Below are 22,433 nucleotides of genomic sequence, written 5' to 3' on the forward strand. Positions count from 1 at the left end.
CTCGGATCATTCCCGGTGGTCCCATCAATTGCTAATACTGATCGTCGCCCAAAACTGATCCGCCCTCACGGTCTATCCAACTGTACACGAGCGTCATATCCAGCACAAAACTGGCAATTGGATATTGGACGACCTCCATCACCACCACCACCACCACCGGGATGCAATACTGGAGTGGAGTGAGGCCGGCATTACTACTATAAGCAAATACAAACCCATTCCATTGCAATTGGCACAGAGAGAGAGAGAGAGAGAGAGAGAGAGAGAGAGAGAGAGAGAAATATATAGAGATAAAGATGGCGCACAGTGACCACTTGCCCTGTACGGCATCAGGGTAAAAACAAATCAGATATGATTCGATGTGTTTAGGATTTAAGTCTCGCTCTTCTGGATGCCGCGTTCGATCCATTCACCACCACTAGTCACTCTTCAGCACAAACTCGAGCGGATTTCTTCCCTTAAACTTGGAGCTGGTCGCTGACGGTGAGCTACTGCTACTGCTACCGATACTACTGATGCCACCGTTGCTACTGCTGCTTCCACTGCTGGTCGACTTCAGCTCAGCCTGCACCAACGGAGCGCTCATCGCAGCCACATCAACCGAGCTGTTTCGTTTACCATCCAAGCAGCTCATCCATTCGGACAGGGTAATTTTTCGATCACTGTTTACATCGCAGTAGCGGGGCATTTTCTTGCCACACTTTCGAAGTTGTCTGACAGAAGAGAGAAAAGATCGGTGAGAAAGACGATCATGGTCAGGTGAGTGAGATTTAAGTACCTTGTGGCGGTTACTAGCTCACGGAACGCTTTCCACTCCTTTCGCTCCAACTGTTTATTTTGATTTTTGTCCAAAAGCACAAAGCTTAGTATGGCTATCTTTTCCTCCTCAGTATTCCACACCGGTATGATTTTACTGGAATTTTGTAGAAATTGTTAGTACCGTCGAAACGTTTTACGGACAGCACTTAATATAACTTACCCTGCAAAGGATGTCGAAACCTGTTTGCTCAGGAACGATTTCAGATCCTTCAGAAATTCAACCTTCTTTTCCTCGGGACATCCTTTCATGGGTCGTGTGGACGATGCGTACTGATCGCACACCGGTTTCTCGTCCTTGGTTGACGTGCCCGGAATGTTCTTGCCGGTATCCTCGTTCACGCACCAACAGTAGCCGGTGGAGCGGTAGCACTGTACTCGCTGGTATCGTCCATCTGGGGTACATTCCGGGACATATAGTGCATTGGTGCCGTACTGTTTGTAGAGGGGGGGATGAGGTAGATTCGGTTAGTATATCCATTTTCACTGCGAAACGTCACCCTGATTACCTTCTGCTCATCCAAAGCGTACTTGCGATCACTCAAACAATCCGAGTCTGCCTCACTATCCTTGAAGATAGCGTCATCCTCTCCCTTAGGATCGACCATCGTCTTGCCCTGCAGCACTGGTATGGAAAACAAATGTCATTATTTCGAACTGAACGTTCGCCATTTAAGCTAGCATTTCATGGTAGGATTCGGGAACATAAATAGAGGGATAAAGAGAAAGAAAGAGTAAGACAGAAAGGATAATAGTTATGGTTGATTTTAGAGGAATTGGGTGTAAAGTTTAAATTTTGTACGCCACCAGAAGCGTAGGTTTAGCCGAAACATTAGTAATGAATTTTGTCAATTATATGATTAAAAAACACACGCAAAGAATGATCAGTTCTCTCTTTACGATGTTTTTGGGTGTTTCAAACACCAACAGATCACAGTTTTTTGTTGTTATGAAAAGCCAAAACCACAGTGTCGGGAGGAATGTATTTAGTACACAACTTTGCTACACGATCGCAGAACAGTATCTGCTGTGCCTGTGCGGTTGCGATACCAGTGTAGTGTGTAGTGTCGTGTGCCGGGTTAAGGTTAAGACCCCGCAAGATATTCTACTGTGCAACCCCCAGCCCTAGAATGTGTTCGATGAAGTTCGATAACTATTTGGTGCATTTTACGCGTGCTATACACAAACAAAAGATATCTTTCCACAGCAATCGTACCATATGGGGCAGCAGCTTCAGCGATCCTCTCTAACACGTGTCAAAATTCCTTGTGGAACATATCGGTGGAAAGGAAGCAACAACAAAAAACCCGCCCAAACGATCATATCGATAAGGTATCGAGGGGAAGTTTCGGGGTGGGAGAAGGATGAGAGTTTCGGCGAGGTAGAATGCAGAAGAAGATGGTAAGTAGATACATACACAGGTAGGGCTGCAATCCGTTAACGGGCAACTGCAATCCGTTCAGTAGTGCATTATCACTGTCGGGCAGTTCGTCCGAATCGTACTCATTCTCTGAGTGATCGTCATCGTCATCGTCAGTGAAATCATTTGAGATATTCTGTGAGTCGTCGTCGTCGTCATCGGCACGCAGAAAGTGACCACCACCGCCGGTGCCACCGTTGACGTTGACGCCGCCACCGCCGACGCCGATAGACCCACCTCCACCACCCACCATGCCACCATTGCCGCGGGACAGCCCACCAAGTGTGCTATGATGAGGATGATGATGTGGATGTTGATGATGCAGATGGGGGACATTGTACAGTCCAGAACCACCGGGAGAGGAACTAGATATTGATGATGAGGATGATGGTGATGATGACGACGGGTTGTGAGCTAGAGATGTTGTACAGTTGGTGATACGACAGCCGAGTTTGTGTTGGTAAAAGGAACCGAAGAAGGTGCGAGAAAATGGGTGTGTGTGTGTGTGTGTGTGCCAAGGATGTGAGAAAGGAGTAAACAAGTGCGTGAGATATGTGATGTTTCGAAATTAGTGAATTCGATCGTATGGCGGTTATAAATGATCGAGTAAAGAAAATAGAACCAAATTAAATACAGCAAAGGTTATTTACGGTTGGTGAACGTGACGAATGTCCTTTAAATAGCACCGATCCGCTTAACTATTTTAAAGGACATTCAGATCACCTGCAAGGACATCGAGTCTAATATTCACAGCACCAGATAGTTTTAAAATAAATTTTGGACGTTAGTCAGTACTACCAAAAGTTTAACGATCTAAGCAGTTTTTTTTTTGTTGTGGTAAGAGCAACTTTTCCAACGATTCTACTGAGCAAGCTGGACCCAACACCCAACTTTTGAAGGGCGGTACTAAGAACTACTCACGTGTGACGTCATCTTTTGCCAAACAGTTGTACCATTCGTTACGCGATAGTCGTTCGTCCTGGTCTGCGTCACAGTTCTTGCCGAACGATCTGCCACAGCGCTTCGGTTTCACGACCTTAACGCGAACAGAATTGAGAAACCTCGTTAGCCATTATAAGCTGTAGACTTGTGGTCGACCAAGCACTCCATACCTTCTTGATCAGCCGTTTCATCGTGCGATACTCCGTCTTGTCCAGAAGATTGTTACCGTTCAGATCCATCACAGCAAACTTCCAATCCAGCACTGCCTTTTCGTTGATCGGACCGGTAAGATTGTGCTGATGTACCCGCACGTGCTCGTTTTGGAACAGCTTCAGCAGGTTAGTGTTGAAAACGGCTCGATCTAGTCCGCTGCAGCCTGTATTGAGCACAATCAAGCAAAACACCGTGCCGTAGGTTTAGGTTAGTCAAGGAAGTGTGCATATTTTTGGGTGACAAGAGAAAGAGAGAGATGCCCAATTTGCATAATCCATATCCGGGCAACATTTTGCATCCAGACTGCGAACAACTAACGTTACCTTGTCATGTTTGTGGAAAGATTAAATCGTTACTTACCGCGCTTGTTGCGAACTGGGTTGCGAGGTGACGACCGCCGCTGGTTCGATTTGCCCTTCTTTACGCAGATCGGCTTCCCGTGCTGAACCATGGTGTTCGGCAGCTGCTTGCCCTGCCCATTCACACACCAACAACCACCACCATCAATGCACTGGACCGGTGCGTAAGTTCCATCCTCCCGACATCTCGGTACGTACTTGACCGTGTACGGTGAGTTGGCACGTTGCTGGAGTGCGTAGGTCCGTGAGGCAATACAGACATCTACCAAACATTCAAGATCATTTTTAGCTCTTCTTTGAAGCCCTTAAAGATGACCACAAAACTTTACCTTTACATGATCCTCGATGCTTGAAAGCGACCTGATGTCCACTACATTGCGCTCGGATGAGATGGCAACGTGTGGGGTAAGTCTTATTGTCGCTTCCACATACGGGTCGTCCCTTGCTTTCGTCACATTCGCCTCCCTTTGCAGCACATTCCGATATCTGAGAGAAATAGAAGAATGGTTTATTTTTCAAGAATATGTCTAAACATTGCGTACTTCATGATCATCAGGATTTTGATCGGGATTAGGAAGAGGATTTTTTAAAACAAATACTTTATGTATTTAGGTTTAATAACACTCATTTCATCGCTAACTGCTTCGGCCGTAAATTGTAATCAAATAAATAAACCGACTCTCTTAATGTCACACCTGATCGGTACCCCACAATCTGGTATGATTTACCCGAAAAAACCGCGATCTTCCGCGGTACAGCATGATCGATTCAGTCGTACGACAGGAAAACGCACCGGGAACGAACTGCCAATGTCGTACGCAAAACCGGCCGGCGCCAGCGTTATCGTTTCACGTCAGTTCAAGAGGGCTACTCTGCCGGACTCAACGCATTAAGACGTTCGGTAATAAATATATAAATAAAAAAAGAAACTCCTCCTCTCTTGCGAACCATCTTCGTGCCTCGTTCTGTCGAGCCTCGTTAGTGATTATTAATTTTTGTGATTCTTTGCTTCCCCTCCCCTAGCGCCCTCCCTAAGGATCGAGAGTGCGCGTTTGCTTCAGGTTGAGCCATATTTATTTACCACATCTCAAGTAATCTCGTTAGGCCACCGGTCACCAGTACTAACGATTCCATATCAGCTGTTTGCTTTACCCACCCTCCTCCGCTACACTGATCGGCGATCTTGTGTGATCGACCGCTACGATCCAGCAGTAGAAGAAAAAAAAACTCAATTGCAACCCCTTTTTTCCTAATGTAATGGCTTGTAATAACCGATTACACAGGTTCTCAGGGCGTGGAAGGAATTGGCAAACTGTTTGTTTTTGCTTGCATTACACACGGTTGAGGTTCGAGGAGCAGTGCTCCGTACCGCAACAGTTCCGTCCACAAACGGTTTTACGATCTTGTCCTATTAATTGAGTGGCGCTATTATTGATACAGACGGCGTCCCCCGGGGGGCGGGTGAGTCCCCTCTGGTAGGTAATTTGAATAAGATAAAAGCAATTTCTGTCGGTAACATTGTTGCTCGTTAGCTCGTGCTAAATAAGGTACGAATGCGTCAGAATGCGTCGGACAAATTGAGTTAGCGTGACGAGGGAAACATACAAAACAGAAAAACGCCTAGACATGGCCAGATCTCCGCTCTTTATTGCTCTTAATAGTAAATAAACATCATTTCTAGACGACTAGGCAAAGCTGAGAGGTCGCACAGACTTTAGCAGCTGGGTCACATTCTCCCGCAGTATGGGACTCATCTTCTCCTGCTTGATTCTCGACGATGGTTGCGACTGATCGCGCCCTAGGTGATACAGATCGGCATAGTGCTGCAAGTGAGAAACAAGTAATCGTGTCAAGAAACGGGTCTGGACATCTGACATGGTGACATTGAAATGTATTTACATTCATCCCTTCGACCGGATTCGGGTTAAACACCGGTGACACCTCCACCGTATCGATCACGCTAGCCTTTAGCGGGGTGACGAGCAATGTGGAGTGGTTCGGTAGTCGCCGATGTTCGACAATTTCGCGCATCAGCAAAACACACATCCGACACCCGGACAGCAGGTTCCAGCGCGACCAAGAAAAGTTGTGCGTGAGTGCAAGTAGCCCCATACAATCGTACAGGTGCGATTCCATGATGGGGTTCTTCTCGCACGTACCCTCGGTGTAGTTGAACGCATCATCCTCCGGGAACAAATCCACCGCTGCCAGTCGTAGCGTTTTGATGAGCTTGCGCAGCGACATCGTGACACCGAGAATTTCTTGCAATGCTTGCGTGGGTCCTCCCTGCAGGGAGTTCACACGAAATCCTGCCTCGGTGATGGACATTTCGGTGCTCACGACCGATGCGGTCAGCGAGAATGTGACCGTGCCGGGGCTGCAATTGGTGGACAGGTGTTTTAAGAAGTGGTACAATTAGACAATGCAGCTTGTTACTCAAAAATTCTATCAAATAATATACAAACAGCCCATAGACGAATAAAATATTCAAACTAAGAGCATTAGACACGAGCATACTTCTTTATGTCCGGCTTCAGCTCCCAGGATTGGTACGGCACATTGCTGTAACGGTTCGCAGCAAAGGCGAATGATCCCAAACGTCCCACACGGAACTGGATCGTCAGCTTGTCCTCGTTGAACTTCACATCATGGACATCTCGCGTAGACCACTTGCCGATGTAGCGCTTGTCGTTTTCCACCATGCTATAGTTGCCCACCTCCAGAATATTTCCATAGTCAACGTCCTCGTCGTCTGAATCGAACTTGCTCTTAGCTGGTTTCTTGCCCTTTTCGCCCTTCTCACCCCGTGATGGCCGTGATTCCTCTGACCGACCCACCTGCAGCGATTGCTTGCCAGGACCACCGGACTGACCAGTCGCCAGTTCCTGCTCAATTTTGGCCTGCAGTTTGGGCGATTTCGATTCCAGCAGCTCGTCCAAATCCTTCATAAAGCTTGAAAACATGTACACCTTACGCTTTGGATTACGGTTCTGCATCACATCGTTGTCCGACTCATCGTAATCATCCAGATCGTCACTATCGGATGTAGCCGTGTATGGATAGCACTGGCGATTGCGTCGATCCAGCACCTTCAGCACACGGAGCGGCATCCGGGTCGCAAACAAAAAGTCCGGTATCTTCGTCTCGTACACGATGCTGCTCAGTGAAACACTCGAGGGCATCTTGTGCAGGCGCCGCTTCTGTTTCGACGATCGTTTCCCAACCGCGGAAGGTGTGGCGCGTCGTTTGTCCTCTGCCACCGATATCTTGATGCTGCAACTGTCCGGCAGCTTCGGTATGACGAAATCCGTCACAATCGCGCGCAGCGGTATGTGCTGCGGTACGTCGAGGATGTTAAAGTCCTCCACGTACTTTGTTCTACGATCGAGATTCGAGCGTTCGTTTCGCTCCTTGGCCGCTTGTTGCGCTTTCTCCAAACGATCTAGGTACTTTGCGAAGGCTGGATCGGACTCGAGCGTTTCTTCTTTCAGCTCCCAGCGGCACACGATGGGTGGCTCGAACCAGAACACGTTCTCCGGAAGCTGGACCGATACCAGGGCGAGTTTGTCGAGGTTTTCCTCCATCTGTTTGATTTCCGCCTCAATCTCTTCCGGAAGCCGACGGACGCCCGGTTGTGGTGTGGGCGGTGGTCGATAGGGTTGGTAGAACTTTTTCCGCTTCAGCTTGCCCGGCTGTGGAACTATGGTACCAGAATGTTAGGTGTCAATGATTTGCTTGAAAGCGGTGCTAATCTGCTAAGTACCTGTTCGGAGAAGGGTCTTTTTTGCAATTTTAACATCCTGCATTGGTTGCTCTAGATAGTCGATGGCGTACACACCGGCCACGATCCGATGACTACGCATGTTCACGTCGTACTCGCCCAAATTAAGCGTCTTGGCACCTTTCTTGGTGCGTTCCTTCTTCATCAGCTCATCCGCATGCTCCGTATAGATCTTGTCCACATCGATGTCCTGCGGGGTCTGATCGTCTTCATCGGAGTCTGTCTTCTTTTCTTTCGGTTCCTCGTAAACAGCCTTTAAAATTTCCTTCCGCTTTTTCCACTCGATACGACTTATGATTCGCAAATCTGCCACAAACAAAATCTATAAATCTCTAACCCAGAACAAGCACTCTTAAGTTCTCAAGTAATTACCAGCCAGAAGCTCCGGACGATAAGGCATATCATAGCTAGGACAATAGTCACTACAGTGATCGTAGCTTATCCAGAGCCCTCGAATCGCTGCCTTGTGACACTTCACTGCGGCCGGTAGGGTCAGATGAAACCCTAGGCTAGGAAAATCGATGCTTGTATGTTTGCTATCCTCTTTGGCGCGCTCCTTAGGATTTCTGATAGGAATGAATGCACGGTAAGGAACGTGAGCACTTGCCCCCGGCTAAAGATTCTACTATAATCTTCATAGTTACAGTTGTGGTGTTGGCATGTCGCGCAATCCGTATAGATGAGCCTTGAACACTTCCGACTCGAACTTGTGCGACACTTCCAGCAGCCCATGCAACTCCATGTCCCGGTTGATGTTGCTCAGTATTTTGTATGCAAACTCATCGATGTAGCCAGCCAGAACGTTCCGAAATTCCATCTTCAACTGCAACGACAAAGTGACACGGTACCTGTGCAAACATCTGCCATTTGATTCACCAAAGACACCCCCCGTCGCTAACCTCGTTCAGATCCTGCACCATCGATGGTCTTACGTCGGGATCGTGTAAAGCTTCGTCGATCTCCTCCAAGATGCCCAACACCTCTATCGCTTTACTGGCATACGTGTTGCCAATCTGGGGCTGTTGCTGCTTAAGACTTTCGACAGACAAGTTCACCACGTTCACATTTTGCGTCAAAATGCTCTGCTCGTTCGTCTGCAGTAACCAGTTGCGTTCGGCTTCGTTGGCGTGCCGAATGCTTTCGCACCATATGTGCAGATACTTCCGCAGATCGGATGGATCGAATGCGTTTGGTAGACCGTTGCAACGCATGTACTGCTCCCACTGCAAGACAGCACACTGTTAGCTAGAATCAGCCACCTCGCGCCTCCTCCCAATACCAGAACTTCCCCTTCCCTTCCTCTCACCTCACGCTCCTTCTTTGCTTCGGCCAACATTTTTCGCACCTCATCCCGAATGCTGGCAAAATAGGCGTAGCTTTCCTCCAGCTGCACCTTGCGCAGCTTGTTGGCCACTATCTCCTGCACCTGCTTGCGTTCCGCTTCCTCCTTCTCACGCACCTTACGCATCTTTTCCTCCTCCACCTTGCGCTGGCGTTCCTTTTCCAGCTCCATCCGGTGATGTTCGGCCTGTTCGGCTTCCAGCCGGGCACGTTCTTTCTTGGACATTTTCTTCTTGGGCGTCTGCAGCCCAGCCGCCGGGCAAATCGTAACAAGCGCCCGCCAAAACCGCCCGCCCCGTCCATGTCATTGTGTGTGAAAAGTGAAGGAATAAGGTGTTGCAAAATGAGGCTAGTACAAAAAATAAGTGCAAGGACAACGCTCAACCAACCGACGACAGAAGGAGCACACGGATAGAGACAACTGTCAGGCAACGGGTTTAAAGGGTTGAAACACTTTTCAAGGGTTTCTAAAACTGGGATACTAGGGGGCAATTGAAAAATGGAAAACTTTTTAAGCTACCATCTCGGCGATGTGCTTGGAGTGAACTAAATCACGTTTGCGTTCGATGTCCTATCGAGGTCCGGGTCCAAGCCTTCACTGTCCCGTGCTTAAAAGGGTGGGAGAGATACATGCAAGCTACCCCAACCACACACCCCTTGTTCCACCCCCTTTTCCTATGTCCTAGGCGCTCGGCGTTCGGAATCTACGGGCAGATAGTTACATATCAGAATCAGACAAAAGATGGAAACCTACACATAATGGAAATTATCCTTACGTTATATACTGGTACGTCTGTTCTGCTTTCTCTGCTCTGTTCTTTCTGACAGGCCACCACCATCCGCCGACCGAGACAAAAGCACCACGCTAATCATGCAAGCTCACTGACACTGACACTCACGGGGTGGAAATACCGTAGGCACCCTTGTATTCACAAGCGCTCTAGTTCGTCCTACACACGTCCCACAATCGTGTCCATACACGGCACCCTTGCCCCAAACGCCATGCAGTTCCGGATTAATGAGAAACGGACTGGACGATTTCGACTGGAAATCGGTGAAAAATTGAAAACCTCACACAACAGCAACGCCACAGAATAAACAAACTAAACCGCGCCTTCCGTTGTCCGGTGTGTGTGTTTCCGGTTGCCATGGCGCGCTCGCTCCATTCCCTCACGGTGGTTTATTAATCGAAGACACCAACCATCATTATTGGGCGGTAAAGCAAATCAATCTTCCCATGGTAACGGCCAGTAAATAGTATGGCGCATTTCCGTTCATTACTTTTGGCGCGGAAATAAGAAGGATACCGGTGCAACATGGGACCATGGATTGAGGGGTTTTCTTTTTTTTTTATATTCCCAATTCTGATTCGCTAATAAAGTGGTCGTGTTCTGTTCGTGGTTACGCAAAAAGTTAAGTTAGAAAGTCAATAACCCGGAACATGTGCTTCATTTTCCCACCGAGGTGTGTGTGTGTCGCGTGTGGGGGAAAGAGAAGAGAAGAATGAAGGAAGACTCATTTTTTCTTTTTCATTTATAGTTCTTGTGGAAAACTGTAAGTGAACAAACGATGCGGTTTTCCCCAACCAGGAAGCATAAAGTGAGGGAAATAAAAGAAAACAAATCAAATTATCGTCTAAGTATCTGAAGGGGGAAATATGGGGATGAAGCGTCGGTAACCCAACAGCGAAAGACACATAATGTAATACAGTGTTACAACTTTACGACAAAGCGGTGGTAAATGCTTAATAAATCAACCGTAGAACCCTTTTCCTGGTGAGCGAACTTCAGTACTATGCCGGGCTTCAAAGTGGAAGGACCAAAACTTGGAAACTGGGAGGCCAGTCTGAAGAATAAGCTCAGGAAAGTGTTTTGGACAGTTGTGTGCTAATTGACAACGTCTTTTTGTTTTCGTCTGTATCTTCATTAATTATGAATTAATCGTCAAAACTCAGTTTAAATTAAAAAACTCTCACGTAAGGCCGAAAAAGGCAACGAAAGTGTATTAAAATCGGTTGGTGCCATGAGCATGATCCAACCCTCCGTCTGTATGTGGTTTTAATGCAAATAATTACTTTCTCAAATGAATGTTTAAACACACATGAATATGCTAATTAATAGACTCGTTTTTGTATTCCCTCCCCCCTCATCATTTGGCGCCTTTTTAAACTAACAAAGAACGCCTTCGCGATCACGCCCTTTCCTTGTAGGCACCACCTCATTCATTATAGATGGTAGAGTGTGCAGCATAAAAAAAAAAAAACAAAACTCCCCAACCACAGTTAAGTACGTCGACACGCTGGAAATCTTTCAGTCTCTCAGACCTTTCACCGTGTGGTCGTTAAGCGCGCTTTAAGCCCACGACATTCGCGAAACGTAAGACATTACGCAGGATTAGCACCGCCAAACACACCCCGCTGCTTGACATTCTGACGTCCATCCTTCATCCGCCTTCCCACCCGCCCCCTGAATGCACGACACCACACAGATTGTTTGTTTTACAAGCTCTGGATAATGTTTTTAATTGCCCGGCAGGCTAATAATAATAAGAATCAATGCGCTTGTTTCGCGGAGTGCATTCATGTCGAACAGCGAAGGGAGAAGGGAAGCCGTTTCGCCGAGGAAGAGAGTGGGAGAGGATTGCTGTTTTACACCCTTGTACTGACCTCCCTCCTTTCCGGTTGTCCCTTCTGGTCCAAGGATGGATGTCAAACTGTCGACGGGAATGGTGCGAAGCGGAAGTGGACGAAGGTACTGCACTACTTTGCCAAGAACCTCACTTTTCGCATACCAGAACGAACTACATTGAGCAGAACGCAACACAAACGCGGCAGGGGGCACAGTGTTGGTATTACACTTGCTGCTCAAACTCACTTCAACGATCCGGTTCAACATGATTTGCACACATTCGGAATTCCCGGAACATTTCGCACCGCTCTCACAACACTCAAGATGGCAAGATGTCGGATTTATATGTTTTCTTTTTTTTTTGTAGCAAAACTCACCAAACAGTCGCATCGATTGTTTACGTTCTATCCACTCCACTGGGGCTTGCAAAAGGGGTTTCTCTCCGTTGGATGTGTATTTTAATGCTGGTTTTTCTTTTTTTCGGAAAGGCGCCAGTTATTGCCCCTCGGTCGCAATCGGTCAGATCGCTCGGAAGAGTCCCGGACACATCAATGCCTTTCTTTAGCCTTTCCTTCATCGCCACCTACCAGGCTACTAGCGCTGCCTGGAGTTGGTAACGCTTCCCCTAATGGAGCCGTTGTCCAAACATGCAGTTAATTCCCACCTGATCTGTTGCTTCGACAGAGCCAACAGCACGCTGCCATAACATCAACTTTGTATATTTTTTCCCTCCCCCTTCCGTTTCATTTAACGGCAAGCTGCTGCTGGTTGATTTACGAGCAAATTTGCATATGTATGTTCCGCTGGCGCTAGCTGAGACGCCGTTAATGCACCATTCTTTAGGACCATTCCGTTTCGTCCCAGATCTGACCTCGTGTCTCGCCGATAGAGACGAGTAGGTTCATATTTGTTGAAATTTGCAAACAAAAAATTAGCTTTTTTTCATCCAGTTCCGGTTCATTACCTTCATATTGTGGCCACTTTTTTACCCGAAGAATTTCCCAAATTCATAATTACATATATAGATGGCGTCTAATGGGTCTAATTAACAACAAAACATTTCATCAAACAAACCGTTTGCCGGATCTTTACTTCATTCCCATTAACTTTTTAAAGCCTCATAACCACCGCGGAACATTAAATCGATAGTTACGATACGACCCACAAGATGACAATGAAAGCAGCACACACTGGCAGCTTTCGGACAAATCGAGAGAAAGATGCCAAGCGTGCCAACTCCAGCAGAAGATTATCGCATGCAAATGATTATCGACCACGACCTGTTGCTTTTTAGCCCATTAGCATTGACACCGTCCCTGCCTCGATCGCTGTTGTGTTTTCGATCGATCGTTAGCGTGTCAGATCACATTCATTACTATTACTAAGTTTTCTTCACAACAGTTTTTTTGTTGTTTTTGGACAAGATCGTTGTTGTCATTTTCGTGCTGTTCCACCAACCGAGACAACGACCAAATGGATGGTACCGGTTTTAACGCAGTACTCGTCTCACAGATGGGGAGAGATTTATAGGCGCCGTTAAATGGCCACCAACTTCTGCCACAGAACACAAACCCGTAATGCCTTGATCCGGTTGGGATCGGGCGGTCGTATGGGGGGACGATGTGGTAATAGAGACGCAACCTGACGATCGTCGACGAGCTACCGTTTGACGCCACCAGTGACAGCGAGATGGATGGTAGGCTTCGGAGTAAATCAACCACCCCAAAACAGGTTGCCCTCTAGAACCAGGACCTGCTCCCACGAGGACCGGCATCATCGAGTTTGACGATCGTCGAAACAAGATATCTTCTGGAGTGGTTTCCTAGTGGGCAGATATGTAAATTCCAATTTTGGCACAGTATCATCAGCTCGAATAAGAAGGAATGGTGTTGACACATGTGGACACTGGAGGAATTTTATTAGTCAAAGGCAGGGTTTTGTTGTTTTTTGACAGTTTGCTGTTTGGCCAATATGAGCACAATATTGATCTTTCTATGGTACGGTTCGTCGAGTTTTGTGGCTGGTTTATGTATAACAAATTTTAAGCCATCCTTGGGACAACGGATTGTGTTTACGTTACCGTCTGTTAACGCTTGACAAACAAAGATCTAGTAACAAAGATGTCGTACACGAGGACTCACAACAGCTTTGCGGGTGCTTGGTGAGTGATCTCATCTTTCTATCGAATCGTACAAAAACCTAGAATTTGGAATCACGTGCTCTGTATGTCTGTGCGTGAGTCTTTGATCTAAAATAGTCCAGCAATAAATTGGGTGTTGCTTTGATACGCAAATTTACCATTAACAAACATCACCATCCACAGTTCTAAGAAACGTAGAGCATATTCAATCATTCAATTCAATCAAGCGTAAACCTATCCAGGTATCCGGGATCACTGTCTGGATTGATCGCGTTAGCAGGGGCTTCAGCAGCTTTTGAGAACCGATTATCCACGATTGATGGATAGCCACGCATCACCGATGATCCGGTTCGGCGATTAATCAATTATTTTAATTGATAGCTCGAATCTGTCGGCCATAAGCTCTCGCTTGAGTTACGCGATATTCCCTGTTCCAGATTATCTTTGCACTCGTACATCTCTCTCTCTCTCTCTCTCTCTCTCTCTTTCTCTCTCTCTCTCTTTCTCTCCCCTGAATCTCATTTACCTTCACTAAAGTGTTCCGATATGATACACGATTGGCATATGGCCGACCGATAGCTCTCTTGCATCAATTAGCAGGCTCAAATGGTTTGCCCTGCATTTTAGCATCCAACCGAACCGAAAGGGACCACTTCACTTGCGATCGTCACCGTGCCCGAACAGTAGGCGAGAGCATATTCCACAATTCCAACCGTCCGCGGCTGGATTGGGACAGGAAGTTTTCCGCGTGCTCGCGATCATTGAGCCGCGGACAGGGTCGATGATAAATAGATCTCCCTGGCGTTGCCCTTCTGCCGTGGGTACCGTGGCGCGCCGACACGTTAAGTGACAAACTGCCAACAAGCGATTAGGCGACACGCTGATTACTCTCCCGCTCGAATCTCGATGATTTAACTCGTGCTAGATTATTGTGATTTATGTGCGTGGCCCTACGCGGAGCCAGCGGGTGCCGAGAGAACGTTCTCGAGCTAGCAGATCACAGCTACTTACACGTTGGATGCTGAAATCTTTCCAACCCTTTTTGTTTATCGGAAACATGTTTTGTCTCTTAAATTGCATGAGTTACAGCTTTATTATGTTAAAACGATCGTTTGCCAATATTTTGGAGACGTTTCAACAAAAACGAGCTCCAACCAAAATCTCACGCTGGCATCTCTCACCTTGAGACTGACTCCCTTCCGTTACTCCCGCTGCCAGCGTTCGAACCTGGAACACGACCGTAAAAAGCAACTGCTAATAATCCTCGTTTCAGACCAAATCACCATTTTTAGACCAAATTGATCGTTAGGAGCACGAAAGACGCCGAAGACTTGCTCTTTTCACACTCCCTAGCCAGGGGAGCCGAACCTGGACCCAATCCTTCTTATCATTGGTTTGTGATCTTTATGATTCATTTGCAAGCCATTTGATGGTTCATAATGTGATTCAAATTTATGCAGCGCCAAAACATCGAAACTGAAGCTCACGGCGCTGGCTGGGTGGCAGGGTTTCGTTAGTGAATTCCAACATTCCAAACCGCAAGGCACACACAGCGCTGTGTTAATACAGACGCGGATGCACGCCGAAAACGGATGTTTCCCAAGATGGTGACGGTGCTGTGCCTAATGTGGGCACAACGCCTAGCTGAATCCGACGTCGTCAACATGCAGTATTAGAAGCTGCTTATAGATTTGTTTCATATTTCTCGAGTTTTCAGTTTAAAGGAAAGTTTTGTTGAAATACTTGCGAAATTCGATGTGTTTGATATGATTCGAGCAACAATATCAAGTATGAGACTCACCTGTAAGTAAATAGCAAAAAAAAACCTCATTAGAAATTATTTTTTGAGACAAGTTATCAGTCAAGATTAACAAGATAATTGCATATGTTCTTCAAAAGAATAGCGCGAATAGGCGAATGCGATCGTCCTGATTGCAAACAATGATTTTTATGGATGCCACATGTTCTGAATCAGCCACATTCCTTCTAAGCATCGCTTTACGACACTTCCATAAAATTCATCCGGTCCCGTTTTAACGACCAGCTGACCCCATCGCTTGCATATCTAAGCTAGCTGAGAGAGCTTTTGCTAGTCCAATTTCTCTGCGCAACTTGAAACCCATCAAGGGACACAGGTTATACAACCCTTCCTTGCCTACGCTACGAGTAAGTGAAAATATGTTGCTGCGTGTCATACCCACAGTGTACCCAGAGAGGGTTCATCTTCGAAATGGTACACTTCAGCATCGTAAACTTCAATTCGCTTCAATCAAATTCAATTTCGCGGGGAAATCGTCAGTGTCTTCCATCCTGCAGCGGATGAGTTGTTTCGGCGTTGGCTTTAACCAACCACCAACACCCGGATCATCGGACACGGAATCCGAGTCTGGCGAACGTGTGTATGCCTTGCTGCCATGCTGCGCAATAATTGTAACGCGTGAACGCATGCAGGGCGCGTGTGTTCAAACGTAAATTCAATTCTGGCGCCTGATTTGCCGTTTTGAGTGTGTGCTTCGTGTGGTTGCTTTTTGCCTGGCTCTCTCTCCCCAAGTGAAGGGGATCCAAATGCACCACCAAAAGTGAGCGAGTTGAACGATCTTTCCACTACGCTCTACATTCCGTACGGCAAATCGTTTACTGACCAAGTCAGCCCTTCCATTTATCAATGGGATAATCTTTCCCCCAAAATCATTCCCCATTCAGTCAGTACCCAAACCCCCCTCCCCATCCATACATTCGGTGTGAGTGGCCAGACAACACGAACCCACGCCTTCTCCCCCCAGTACGCCCCTTATCCATGGAAGAAGTTGTCACCAGTCGCCACACTTCATTACCGACCCCCTTATTGCTCTTTATTAATATTTTATGACAAAAGGAAATGTTTCGTTTAGTAACGTTTAATCTTGCTCGCGTCCTGATGTGGGCCTGTGGCCCGAACAGACCGGATGCATTGTCGCGACGGAAGACCTCATCGTGGAACAGACAAAAGGCATCTGCATCTTGAAATTAACGAAATTTTATCACTTTATTTACCCAATTTCGACTGCATTGGCCTATTGTGGGTCCAAGCGAGAATTTCAGTTGCATCTGCATCAAACACTACGTGCGAAAATGGCCTCATTCAATTCAATTTTAACAATAACATACTCCGCAGCTTCTGAAATTTTGTTCTGTGCGAGAAACACCTCAGACAACACCTTTGTTTGTTTGTAAACAGTGACAAACGTACGTCTCATGTCGTGCGGGCTCCGAAGCATTCGAAACCGCAGCATCCCGAACCTGTAAGCCATATGGGGTTTTTATTTCAAGAGTAAGACTTCCCTCCATAGTCGTGGACTGCCACTTGATTCCCGCAGGTTTGTACAGAAACCAGCTGGCCAGATATAGCTGGCTGTTGACATACGACCACAGCTGGGCAGAGCGCAGACAGTATGTCTCGGTTCTTAAGCTTCTAGGCACCTGGACAAATGTCTTAAAAAGTTACTGTATATCTGTTCTCTTGAGAAGGACTCTGGTTTATTGAACGATCACTCTATTCGATTGGCCCGTTGTGATGATGGTTGACCTTCGATTTCCAATGTTGACTTTTTACGGGACACCAAGCATGTGTTTATAGTATCCGGATGCCTTTCGACGGTTAGCAGACTCACAGTTAGCAGTCTAATTAAACTGCTAGAGCTTCTCTCGATGGTGCCACACTGTCTGCAATGAACATCAGCTTCTCCAGTTGTGCTCAGTAACGATGGATTTTATTTTTTTTTGAGAACTCTTGAAGCCTTCGTCCATATCTTTCGCCCCAGACACACAGGGATAGGGGGGTTCCCATACCGAAAGCCTGCCACCGGGTTTGTTTGTTTTTTGGGATGTTTATTTGTTTGTTTGTTTATGGAAGCTGAAAGACAAATGTTTTGTAAACATGCACCACAAGCGACTATTCCACCGTGCGTACAGGGAATCGGCGGGCCCATCGTGACAGCACCTCAAGCAGCGCCCGAGTTTTCACTGCACCTTGTGTCCAACAACTGTCTGGATCTGCTTCTTGGGCAGCGTCTACAGGGCACGAGAAATGTATTTCGCTTCCACCAACTTTAAAAGCGTTGATCATACAAGACACATACAACCACGAATGGAGCAATTATTTTCAACCAATTTCTACGATCGCGATCGTTTTTGGGTACCGCGGGCAGTGAGAGATACCGTCCCCTTTCGTAACAAGGCTCCACAAACCAAAGCATTACGAACGATCGAACAAATTATTGTCCAAATAAATCAAACCATTCCCGAAAGGCCTGCACTGCCCACTAACCGAGAGAGAGAGAGGGAGAGATAGAGGGAGCGTTAGCATAAAGCTGCGTTTGCACCATCAACCTTCCACCCCATTCTGTCCAGCATCGTTGCTTCCTGTATGCCTACTGCCAATATGTTTCGCCTGAAGAACGATTTACGTACACACAAAAAGGGAAGAAATGAAAAAAACAACGCCCAAAGAACACAAAACAACCAACCTTTGTAAAAGTTTCACGATCAAATTCCAAACACCTCGACTTTTCCCTCGACCTCAATAAAGCCCGTACCGGGTGGAAAAGGGAAGAAAATTGGTGTTAAACTATTCATCTTCGCTCCCTTAGCACCGTTTGCGTTTGCTGCCCCGCGCCCCGCGCTAACCGCACAACACCAGCAGAGGTGCAGAAGGAAAAGACAACAACAAACGTTTGAAAGGGCGCAAAACTTCAAAGCTTCCAATTCGCCGAGGTTCCTTCTCATGCCAGCGAGCGAGCCATTTCAAGACATCCCATATTCCATCTTTTTTGCTTGCTCGGTTCGCTTGCCGAGAGCCCACGGCACATAAAAAGCGATCGAAAACGATCGACTGATCGAGAGAGGTTATTCCTTTTACTCTTTCCGCCCTTGTTATTGTAGTTCCCTTTCGTTGGTTCTGTTTTGTCTTTTCGTCTTTCCAACCGAGGCCCGGTACCGTCCCAACCCAACCGACCCTTGCGCTCCCGGGAGACGGCGGTCCGCCAAGACGGCGAGGGCTCGCACAGACCGTGCCAGACAAACCGTCGCCACACCCTGCTGGGCTGTGTTTGATCTTACTACTCTTCCACCTACCTCCGGCACTCGAGAGCAGAGCATCATCGGTTGAGATCTTCTCAACACAGGCAGCCGTTTTACACAATCGTGCGGTCCCTTCGGTCTCGTTACACCGTTCCCTTTTTCGAGTGGATCGTTTTGGCTTTCGATCGAGACGAGTCTTAAGCAACAACAGAACAGACCCTATGTGAGGCACGAGGGGGGTTAAGGGAATCATCTTCACGCTGAAAGAAACCTGAAGTGGATCTTCTTATTCTGTTGTTTGTTGTTAGACAGACAGGCAGGAGCAGAGATAATGGATTCGAGAAAAGACGTCCGGATGACCCTGGAGATTGTTCTCCGCACTCCGGGTAATAATGATGATCGCCTGCCTTCTGATGGTCTGCCTTGATATCAAGAGACTAAACCATCCACCCAACACACCTGTAGCAACCAAAACTAATACGTTCTTTTAGTAATCTCGTGAAAATACTAACGTTTGAGTAGATGAGAAATTCGGGAAACTCCGAACATCTCTGGAAACAATAACAACATTACTCAAGGGCCAAGATTCTTCTACTACCAAGACTTGTGTTGCAAATCTGCTGCACGAGACGAACTCAAAAAAGGTCACTGTGAATAAACCTAACCATACACCGGATGATAAATGGCAAGAGTGCAAGATCTTCCCTTACAACAGCAATCGATAACGACGAAGATCAGCTGTAGCAAAACAACAACGACAAAAAAAAAAACGTTTTCTACCAACAACCTCTCGCATCTCTTTGCCATTTTACGGCAGACGTGAAGGCACCAACAACCCAAAAGAACCACGTACATTCGGAACAATGCAAAATGGCTATTTCCAGAGCAGTGACGGCAGCCACACGATTCCACCCGAAAGATAGCACAGCCCGGTGAGGATACCCCCTCACTCCGTGTTACCAAGCTGCTTCTCACGTGAATCATTTACCAGCCCATTTATACAAGCCCCGCTCCGGATGCTTGACCATGAACAAAATGAAGCGTGACCACTGACCGACACCCGACAGAAGAGAACGGATCGTTCAGAACGAAACATCTTTTCAAAAACAATTAAAGCACTACACACCACTCCAGGAAAAGCACTCTGGTGCGAAGGATTCGCTTGGAAGTCGAAACGAAATGGACGATGGATGATGCTTTTGGGGTGTTGTTGTTGATGGTGATGATGATGATGATGATGATGATGGTGCTTGAGACTAATGTATTCGAGTGGATTTCCTCGTGTGTCCTAAAGCCACCGGGGTTCTCTGAAAGGTAACAACAAAGAGGAACCTCCAAAAACCCGCCCAAGAGCCTCCAAGCGATTCGTCCGGGTCGCTTGTTCTTCTTCTGCGCGGCCACTTCAGACCGTTGAGCGTTCTCCAGACAGATTGACGCGTCGATTTTAGCACCGACCAGGCAAACCAGTGTGAAAAACCGGCACACAACTGCCAACGACTGGCTGGCAGGGTCTTTGCGGACCCTGCCAGCCCTGCTCTAACCGCACCGGTTAAACGTAGCAACTGAGCTAATGGTATGAGCATTCAGCACACATTTAGAACTAACGACGAGAGGGATGGGATGGATAAAATGGACCGACGATACAAATTACAACAAGTTGCAGCGCAAAACTCAATGCCTCGAAGCGTATAACGAGAGCCCTTTGGGATCAAAGTTGGTGCACGAAATGGAGCGGAAGGTTTCTTCGTATTCTCACAATTCGTTCGTGTTTTTTCTTTCTTTCTGTGGTCCTGTGGCTGTGGTAAATCGGAGATCGCAACAATCGATCGATAAGAATTTATCGCCTCAGTCGCTTCAGTCACAGGCTAGTTTGTTAATGTGCGGGTATGAAGAAGGTAGAATTATGAAAATGACTTCATTTTCTCTTTATAAAAAAGTTTATGTAATATCCTTTCCTGATCCTGGTGATCGAAAAATTCCGTAAGATCCGTAAGACTGTTATTAGAAATGCTAAATTATCAATCACCAGACCAGGACGCCTTAGACGACGTTCATTGCCCTGCCTCTGTCCAGACGAAAGAGCCAATAAACGTTTCCCCGGAATTCACTTACCGTGGGTTCCGATTTCGGTGAAATGGCCGCCGCCGTTTGCAGACATCCAACCAGCAGCACCGCCATACAGCAAACCGGTGCCAACCACATCGTCGACGCTGTCTTCCGCAGACCGTTAAGATCGAGACACTCCACAACCGTTCGCAAACGCAATCACACAAACCCAGTTCTGCGAAGTCTGCTGTTGATGGTTTAAAATCGCATTACACTCTCGCGCCAGGGCGCCAGGGCATCACAGGTGCAGCAGGCCGTCGTCTACCGACAGTATTTGCAAGTACACAATAAAACACTCGACCGTTGTGGGTAGCGTGCGCGTGCTCCCGAATCGACGACCGACTCCGTCGTCCCGTCCGGTGGGAATCGTATTACACCCGCGCGAGGGCTTTACGTTTGTTTACCAAGCGGTGTACGGTAGCGGTTCCACGGATTCGTACAAGTCGTTTTGCGGTTTCGTTGGCGCCACACGAGTCAGCTGCAATGCAAACGATCACGAGATCTACCCGGGATTCGATCGATGAAAGCGGTCGTTTCGCAGGAATCTGGAACTCTACCAGGGGTTTTCTTCACAACGCATTACGGACATGCACACTACCGATCGAGCGCACGGACATTGAGGGAACACCTTAGAAACACTGCTTGGAGGGATTTCATTCGGAAGCACAAGGGTAACAAGCTTGATCACTTCACACCACTAGCAACAATTACACTTTTACACTTTACTGTACCATCACGAAACGAAGCTCCGCTGGTCTAGTAGAAGAACAGACGCAAAGGCGTTGAAAGTTATTGCTTTCTGATATAAATTGACCTGATTTGATAATGATGATGCGCTGTACAGTCAAACACTGGCAGACGATCGTACTCAGGACGACGTGTGTATGATAGAAAGCGGGAATTGAGCATGTACAAACACCCGAACATAACAGCTCTGAAACGAATAATGATCGTATGAAGTATATGCACAGACCTGGCCTGGTAAACGACTTAAGATAATACGCCATTAAAGTACAAGGATGCTGATCGGACATGCGATCTGTATCTTACGATGTCCTCTCAACTGCCCGCACACATCTGTTTCATCTTAATGGACTCTCGCTTTAACTGAGCTGATTTCGAACAACGCGTTACGGCTTCATTTGTACTCTCTGCCACCGTCAGCTAATTGTGGTTGACCTCAAGCCGTCCCGTTGGCCAGATTTGCATCAACCCTTGTGCAACCATCAAAACGATCGCCATTTGCTCTGGGCGGTTGGTGTGGAAGGGCGCACCAAATCAAACAAGCACATACCACAGCTGGCCGCGTTTGTGTTCGGCCGTGCTGGGACGCTCTTATTGCATTGCAATCAGCAATAAGCCGGTATCAGATAATTCCGCTCATCCTACCACACGATCGTGTCAGCACACGCGTCCCAATGATGGAGAACGGGTCCGTTTCAATTGCTTCAATTATCACCACCGATGTACACACACGCAGTTGCGTCGCGAGTAACGACGGTTGCCTCCGTTCCGCCGGTTTGCGATCGTATTCCGGCAAAGACAAATAAATACAAATTAAAGCAAACCTACCATACACCTCGATACCGGATCGGCTTCTGAAGCTGAATGGCGTACTTGTGACGGGCAC

The 22,433-nt window shown here is 47.2% G+C and overlaps 2 protein-coding genes across 3 annotated transcripts in view; both read right to left on the reverse strand.

Annotated features, from left to right (window-relative positions):
* LOC126561256 (uncharacterized) overlaps window positions 1-8,932 on the reverse strand; it is a 215,332-nt gene extending 206,400 nt beyond the window's left edge. The window contains exon 1 of the mRNA XM_050217221.1: window positions 8,925-8,932. The gene's annotated coding sequence lies outside the window, so the exon portion shown is untranslated. The remainder of the gene's footprint in view (window positions 1-8,924) is intronic.
* LOC126561775 (SPARC-related modular calcium-binding protein 2) lies at window positions 351-20,942 on the reverse strand. Of its 2 annotated transcripts, XM_050218090.1 has the most exons (10): window positions 20,810-20,942; window positions 4,080-4,236; window positions 3,752-4,012; window positions 3,349-3,554; window positions 3,158-3,272; window positions 2,234-2,650; window positions 1,326-1,441; window positions 980-1,251; window positions 779-913; window positions 351-713 (listed from the first exon to the last, which is right to left on the reverse strand). In XM_050218090.1, the coding sequence occupies exons 1-10, from the start codon at window positions 20,897-20,899 to the stop codon at window positions 419-421; spliced, it is 2,064 nt and encodes a 687-aa protein (XP_050074047.1). In that variant the 5' UTR covers window positions 20,900-20,942; the 3' UTR covers window positions 351-418. The 2 variants fall into 2 exon arrangements, with proteins under 2 accessions (XP_050074047.1, XP_050074048.1); XM_050218091.1 differs by lacking the exon at window positions 2,234-2,650 and having other exon boundaries at window positions 20,810-20,920.
* Window positions 20,943-22,433: the final 1,491 nt, after the last annotated feature.

Source organism: Anopheles maculipalpis, chromosome 3RL (assembly GCF_943734695.1).
Source record: "Anopheles maculipalpis chromosome 3RL, idAnoMacuDA_375_x, whole genome shotgun sequence".
In the NCBI taxonomy this organism is placed as follows: Eukaryota; Metazoa; Arthropoda; class Insecta; order Diptera; family Culicidae; genus Anopheles; species Anopheles maculipalpis.

Coding starts and splice junctions, on each gene's coding strand:
- LOC126561775 (XM_050218090.1), bottom strand. CDS start 20,899: ATGTGGTTGGCACCGGTTTGCTGTATGGCGGTGCTGCTGGTTGGATGT. Junction 1,442..2,233: donor CGGATTGCAGCCCTACCTGT/GTATGTATCTAC, acceptor TTTCCATACCAG/TGCTGCAGGGCAAGACGATG. Junction 914..979: donor GTTTCGACATCCTTTGCAGG/GTAAGTTATATT, acceptor ACAAAATTCCAG/TAAAATCATACCGGTGTGGA.